The sequence below is a fragment of the Balaenoptera musculus genome, chromosome 8 (assembly GCF_009873245.2).
Source record: "Balaenoptera musculus isolate JJ_BM4_2016_0621 chromosome 8, mBalMus1.pri.v3, whole genome shotgun sequence".
Classification (NCBI taxonomy): Eukaryota; Metazoa; Chordata; class Mammalia; order Artiodactyla; family Balaenopteridae; genus Balaenoptera; species Balaenoptera musculus.
Window position 1 is genome coordinate 99,001,908 of NC_045792.1, and position 7,946 is coordinate 99,009,853.

At 39.1% G+C, this 7,946-nt stretch overlaps 1 protein-coding gene and 1 non-coding gene across 2 annotated transcripts; both read right to left on the reverse strand.

Moving 5' to 3' along the window:
• Nucleotides 1–241: 241 nt before the first annotated feature.
• On the reverse strand, nt 242–347 carry LOC118900333. Its single transcript, XR_005021112.1, has one exon. It is a non-coding gene; the product is annotated as a U6 spliceosomal RNA (small nuclear RNA).
• Nucleotides 348–3,306: 2,959 nt separating this feature from the next.
• Nucleotides 3,307–4,236, reverse strand: LOC118899957 (olfactory receptor 10V1). The gene has a single exon (XM_036862038.1). It carries the CDS (start codon nt 4,234–4,236, stop codon nt 3,307–3,309), a length of 930 nt encoding a protein of 309 aa, XP_036717933.1.
• Nucleotides 4,237–7,946: the final 3,710 nt, after the last annotated feature.

Consider the following 7,946-nt stretch of genomic DNA (forward strand, 5'->3'; position numbering starts at 1 on the left):
TCTCATGATGAGAACTTTTAAGTTCTACTCTCTTAGTAACTTGTAAATGTACAGTTCAGTATTATTAACTATACTCACCATGCTGTACATTACATCCCTAGGACTTATTTATTTTTGTAACTGGAATTTTGTAGCTTTTGACCCCTCCCTTCACCCATTTTGCCTCCTCTCCCCCCGCCCCACCCACCTCTGACAACCACCCATGTGTTCTCTGTATCTATGAGTTGGCTTTTTTGTCTTTAAAAATATAGAACACTTCACAAATTTGCATGGGATCCTTGCACAAGGACCATGCTAATCTTCTCAGTATCATTCCAATTTTAGTATATGTGCTGCAAAAGGAGCGCTCATTTCTCTTTTTTCCTTTAATTAAAAAAAATTGAGATATAGTTGATTTACAATATTATTTAAGTTTCAGGTGTACAACATTGTGAGTCACAATTTTTATAGATTATACTCGTTATTATAAGATATTGGCTATATTCCCTGTGCTGCACAATATATCCTTGTAGCTTATTTATTTTATACATAGTAGTCTGTACCTCCTAATCCCCTACTCCTATCTTGCCCCTCCTTCTTCCCTCTCCCCACTGGTAACCACTAGTTTGTTCTCTATATCTGTGAGTCTGTTTCTTTTTTGATATATTCACTAGTTTGTTTTATTTTTTATATTCCATGTGTAAGTGATAACATATAATATTCGTCTTTCTCTTTCTGACTTATTTTACTAGTGGGTTTCCAAACAATAAAATAGCTATCTCAATGCCAATCTCTAGTAAAATTCTGGAAGTACATGATTGGGCAGATAACTTGTAAGCATTTGAAAAACCTGGTGATGACTAAGAGCCCATAGGAAGTTACTGAAGACAAATTATGACAAATGCACCTCAATTTAAAAATAAGGCTTCTAAATGGTTAAGTTTATACAAGTGCTGCAGTGTATTTTGATTGTATGAAAGGATTTGATATGCTTCCTATGATGTCCTTCTTGGAGAGATGGTTTATTATAGATTGGATGGCGAATTGGTTATTTTTTGCTGCAAAAGAAACCACTCCAAACTTAAGGGCTTAAAATATCAATCATTTTATTTGCCCAGGGTTCTGTGGGTCAGCATTTTGGCCTAGCTCAACTGGGCAGTTCTTCTGCTGGTCTTACTGGGGTCACTAATGTGGCTGCAGTCATTGGTGGATTGACTGGAATTGGTCTAGGGAGCCTCAACTTGACATCCAATTTGTGTTCTACAAGGTGTCATTCTAGCCCTGGTTTCTTCACATGTCAGTCTCAGGGCAGGAAGAGAGGACAGGCACCAAAGGGTAAGGGTAAAGCCCCTGCCTGCAACAAAGCAAGTCACATATCCGTGGGTGACAGGGGTCACCTAAAAACATGGATACAGGATGATGGGGTCGACAGGGGGTGGGGCTCATAATTGTGACAGTGTACCACAGATGGTGTTAACTGAGCAGGTTTCTATCTAGTTGGACAACAGTTCTCAAAGAGGAGGACTACCATAGATGCTGCATTCATCCTGTCCTATTTTAGATATTTGTTAATGACTTAGACAAAGGAAATGAAATATGATCGCAATTTTGACCATGACACAAAATTATGATGAATAAAATAAATCCTGAAGATGACTTGTCAGTTTAGTCACTTGGCCAAAACTAATAAAAACACAATATATCAGTGTTAAATGAAAAGTCCTCCATGTATATTAGTAAAATAAATTATGGTCAGGCAGCATTGAAAGCCATACGAAAACTGTATTTGATACCATATTTATGAGACTAAAATGATCAAGATGAATTAATAGAAATATAGTTCACAGGTAAAAGTAGCAGTTCCCCAGAACAAAATATTCCCAGTGTATTTTGTTTATTTCTGAAAATTTGTAGAAGAATATGGAGCTAGAGAAAATCTAGAAGGTGACTTGTATGATGAGAGAGTTCAAATATAATCTCCTGGAAAATGGTACAGATGAACCGGTTTGCAGGGCAGAAATAGAATCACAGATGTAGAGAACAAATGTATGGACACCAAGGGGGGAAAGTGGTGGGAGCGGTGGGGGTGGGGGGATGAACTGGGAGATTGGAACTGACATGTATACACTAATATGTATAAAATAGATAACTAATAAGAACCTGCTGTATAAAAAAATAGATAAAATAAAATTCAAAAATTCAAAAAAATAATGTAATCTCCTGGAGGAAAAGTTGATGGAGTACTTGCTCTAGAGAAAAGAGGACTGAAAACTTATAGAAGATGCACAATCGGTCCTAATACATGTGAAGAGCTGTCATGTAGAAGAGAGCTCTTAGAGGGGAAAGACAGGATCAGTGGGAGGAAGTTGTTTGTAGATAGACTTTAGCTCAAGATAAGGTACAGTACTTTAATAACTGGAATTGTCCAGCGAGGAATGGAGTGTCTTACAAGTTAATGACCTCTCTCCTTGGAAGCTCAAGCAGAGTCTGGAACACTCTCTGAGATAGAAGAGATCCTCAAGGAATCCAAATTCAATGATGCCCACTTTCTTCCTCTCCTATATTTTCACTTATTAAATTAAACAACATTTCCTCCATTATTACTATGCTTTTTATTACTGGGGTGCTCTTTAAACGTTATGAACAGAATCATGAGTTTTCATTTTGGTTAACAAAACAGGAAATGTAAAAAAAAATTCCTCCTTCCTTTGGCTAACTGCAAAGCCTCTTTTTTTTTTTTTTTCCCATTCAGGGTCTGCTGGGCCAATATTTAAAACATAATGTTATGACCTTGGAAAGAACACATCTCTGCCACTTCAGAAATAAGGAAACTGAAACCTAGAGAGATGGAGAAACTTGCACGAGGTAACGTATATTCCTACTGGCAGAGCGAGCTTAGAACAAGGGGAGCGTCATTGTGTGAAGACAGCTTAGTCTTTAGATTTCCCAATACTTGTGTTCTCATCCTGGATATGTCTTTTGTTAGCTATTTTAGTTTTCTTTTTTAAAAATGAAGACAATGATACTTATTATAAGCTGAGTGAGATAACCCACATAAAGTACCTAGTACGCAGTAGAGGTCCAATAAATAAATGCTGAAGCTCCTCCATCCATGCCCAAGATGTCATGTTGCCCTATGTGATAAAGCTTTATTTCAATTAGTAGTATTCATTTCCTCCAGTGCATTCATTATTCTTCTAGAATACTATGTCTCAGTTTGTTGAGGACAGTCCTGGCTCATGTATATCATCGCAGCATAATTATTAATCGCATCCCATTTCATTCTCAGAAGTGTCCTGATTTAAATAAGTCATAGAACCATCCTACCTAGAACTTGCTTAGTGCCCTCCTTAGGGCATCTTTCAATTCCTTGTTCCTCATACTATAGATCAAGGGGTTTAAAATGGGAGTGATAAAAGTGTAGACCACAGACACCACCCGGTCCATCTCAGGAGAGTAGCTGGAACTGGGGGACAAGTATATAAAGCTGGTGCAGCCATACTGCAGGAAGACCACTAAGATGTGAGAGGAGCAGGTGGAGAAGGCTCGGTGGTGCCCTTCTGCTGACTGAATCTGTAAAATGGCTACCACGATGAAGACGTAGGAGATGGAGATCACTGAGAGGGGGATGCTTAGGACGATGAAGCTGATGATATACAGAGCAGTTTGGTGAACGTGCGTGTCTGCACAAGCCAGGCGCATGACGGCAGGCATGTCACAGTAGAAGTGGTAGATTTCACTGTTGTTGCAGAATGGGAGATGGAAGATTAAAATAGTCAGTGGTAGTGACAGCAGGAACCCCAGTACCAGGGATCCTACCATCAACTCCACGCACAAGGGCCAGCTCATGATGAGGGTGTATCGTAGAGGGTAGCAGATTGCTATAAACCTGTCATAAGCCATGACTGCAAGCAGGACACAATCAACCCCACCCAAGAAGACAAAGAAAAACATTTGGGTGCCACATCCAGTAATAGAAACAGGAGTTTTGCCCATTGAAAGAAGGTTTGCCAAGGCCAGTGGGGCGATGGAAGATGTATAGAAGATCTCCAGAACTGCCAAGTTGGCCAGGAAAAAGTACATGGGGATGTGGAGAGAGTGGTTGATCTTGACAATAACTGCAATGATGGCATTTCCACTGAGGCTGGTCAGGTACATCACCAGGAAGGCCACAAAAATCACCACCTGTACCTTTGGGTCAGCTGAGAATGGACGAAAGAAGAATTGTATCTTTGCAGTTTTATTTATTTCTTCCATGGGTACGGCATTGGACCTACGAAAAGGGAAGATGGCACAGTCTCTAGGTACCTCTCATTTAATACGATGCTTTCCCAACGTTTCCATTGACGGAAGTACTTTGGCAATTATGTGCACACTTTCATTTTAAAGCAGATCATGGAACATTAAAATTTGTACATTTGCCACCTTTACCCTCAAGTACTGAAGACTGAGAAATCCTCAGTGGTGGGGATTTTGATGATCTTTGCTTTAATTCCAGTGCCTAGCATAGTCCCTGATAGAGAAAGTTTTCCAAGAAGTATTTGCTGAATGAATTAATGAATAAAGTCAATTTAAAGTTCAAAGTTACAAAATAGATAAAATAGGGTATCAATTCATTATGGGAAACTTGAAATGTGAAATTTTAGGAATGTATAAATAGCTGTGTGTCATAGTTTAAAGAAAATTGTGCTAGAGGTACATGGTGATATTGCATCACAAGCTCTGTAATTTAGCTCAAAACCTAGAGACTTTATTGATTCATTTTGCTTCCTCTCCTTTATCCAATAAATACCAGTATTTATTTGTCCCTAAATACTGATAGTTGGTCCTTCAAATTTTTCTCATATCAAAAAACAAACATTACATGATATTATTTATATGTGGAATCTAAAAAAATAATAATACAAATGAACCTGTTCACAAAACAGAAACAGACTCACAGACTTAGAGAGTGAACTTATGGTTACTGGGGGGGAAGAGTGGGGAAGGAGGGATAAATTAGGAGTTTGGGATTGACATGTACAGACTGCTGTATTTAAAATAGATAACCAACAAGGACCTACTGTATAACACAGGGAACGCTGCTCAATATTCTGTAATAATCTAAATGGGAAAAGAATTTGAAAAAGAATAGATAGATGTATATGTATAACAATCACTTTGCTGTATACCTGAAACTAACACAACATTGTTAATCAACTATGCTTCAATATAAAATTAAAAATTTTTAAAGTTCTCATATCTATTACTTTGGTCCCTTCCCACTGCCCTATCAGTTCTATCCATTGTTACCTTACATTTGGATTCTTGTGATCGCCTCCCATCTAATCTTCCATTTCCCTTTGTTTCTCTCTATAATACATCCTGCTGTCCATTATCATATTATTCGTCTGCTTAAAATTTTTCAATGCCTTCCTAATTATTAAATGACAGCTTTCTCACTCCTCTGCTGATTATTCCAGTCTCTCCTGGATCAGACTTTTTTAGGCTAATCCCACTATGGCCCTCAATTATCCCTGTTATATACCATATGGTCTACTCATTGGCTTCTTATCCATCATTCTCCTTTCTGCTTCGTATAATTCTATTTTCCTTCTAGCTAGAAGTCTTCTCTCTGTTGTCTGATTCAAATCTTGCCCACTTTTAAAATTCTAGGTTATGTTCTTCTTTTGCAAAGTCTTTCTAGGCCACTCCAGTTTAAATCTCTCTCTCCTTTCTCTGAAATTCTATGTCACTCATAATGTTATGATTTTAGAGCTAACATACTGTCTTTACTGTATCTGTATGTTCTGTCCCAAATTATATTCTAGGTTCCTGGAGGACGAGGGCTCTGTCTTATGACAAATTATCATTTATTCCATGCTAAGTGTTAGGCAAAGTGAAAGTACTGAAATGCATTAGCTTACTTCATCCATTAAACCAATTTAGTAGGCATGTACTATTATCATCCCCATTCTACAGATGAAGACATACAGGATTTAAAAAAGTTAAAAAGTGCTTTGAAGTCACATAAGTTGGAAATGGGAGAGCTGGGATTTGAAAGTTTGTCTATACAGCTTTTGTCCTTAATCTTTGTTTACACTACACTGCCTCCGCCTATACTTTATATCTCCTAAGTGGCTTTGTTATTTGATAGGTTATAGTTCAGCCATAGGTAGAACTCTGGATGGTCTATTGGAAAAAGAGCACCTAAGATCTGAGACCAAAAATGTTTGATTACAGTATTTCCAGGCAAGAGAAGCATAATTATAATTTAGACTGTGGTTTATCTAGTAAATACTGCCCTTGCCAATGCAACAAAAACAATCTCCCTTCTTTCTCTCATAAGGAGCAGAGGGGAAGTGTTTGGTTAAAAACGATGGGGACTTCCCTGGTGGCGCAGTGGTTAAGAATCTGCCTGCCAATGCAGGGGACACTGGTTCAAGCCTTGGTCCAGGAAGATCCCACATGCCGAGGAGCAACTAAGCCCATGTGCCACAACTACCGAGCCTGTGCTCTAGAGCCCGAGAGCCACAACTACTGTAGCTGGTGCGCCTAGAGCCCCATGCTCCGCAACAAGAGAAGCCACCGCAGTGAGAAGCCCGTGCACTGCAACGAAGTGTAGCCCCCGCTCGCCACAACTAGAGATAGCCTGTGCGCAGCAACGAAGACCCAACACAGCCAAAAATAAATAAATGGATAAATTTATTTAAAAAGAAAGTTTCTCCCTCATTGTGGTCTCTTCATTGTGACAAGATAAAGCTGTAAGTTATGTTTTATCTGGAAGCTATCTCAACTTTAGATTATATGAAGTGCTTTTGTTATTGCAAAGAAGAAACCAACTAGACACATGTTTCAAAAGATGGTCTGGAACATATTTGTTTTAAATGATGCCAAAATATTGAACCAAATGTCGGGCATCATGCAAACAAATAACTGAGTGCTTTGCTTACTTCATTCTTTATGTAAATCTGGAGGGGTGGTAGGGGTTATTTGAATCCATGTTGTGCTTCCTAGACTAGAATGTATATATTCTAGAATCTAGACGGTACAGAGCTGTGTCCAGAACAAAGTGAAGTCCTAGGATCAACATAGCACTGCTTTTTTAAAAAGTCAATTTTAATGTGAAAATTTTTGGATATAAAAAAATAAAGCTGTGCTGCTCAAGGCTCCGGATCCTCCAGCTCCCGGTGTGGAACGCAGCACGTCTCCACGCACCCACGGAGCAGCCATTTTACACTAGGAACTCTGGTCTGAAGCGCCGAGACAAGGCCTGTGTGCCACCCTGGCAGCAAGTGAATCTAGATGAAGCACAAAGGAAGAGGAAAAAAAAAGGTATCCACCACTTTTTGAAAGTTTGCTTTACACTGCTTCGCCATTAAGAAAGACCTACGTTAGTACTTGTTTTCACTAACTGAAAGAAATCCAAAGAAGCTCCTCCAAGCTCCTTCCCAGGAACTACAATAGCATCCAGCATCAAGCTGCCATAGCTTTGAACTGCGTCTGTGAGCATCTCTGCTTTGTCTGGATTTATTTTATGCATCCATTAGCAAGATGTGTCCAAAGCTCTAGTCTTCTCTTTGACAATCCACATAGTTACGGGGAAGTTGCTCCCAATACCAGCTCAAGAGGCATGGCGTGTTGTCCTTTCAAAGACCATCAGTATATTCATCTCTCCTGACCACAGGCAAAGCTAGAAGTGACTCGATATTTACAGAGCATTGAACCAGCGGCTGTTTTGAAAAATCCCAAGATGATATTCTGCAGGAGAGTGCTTTTGGTTAATACCACAAAAGATCAGTGTTGCCGTGCTGGATAAAAAGCCCACTTTAAGCCCCAAGTTCCTGAATGCGAGATTGCAGCCTGTCTCTTAGAATTTAAAGAGTTTTCAGTCCTTAAATGTGTGTATATGTACACAGAGATTGAAATGCCAGCAAACAAAACTAGGTGCCTTTTCATAACTCTTAATTACCTGACTTAAGCTTTGA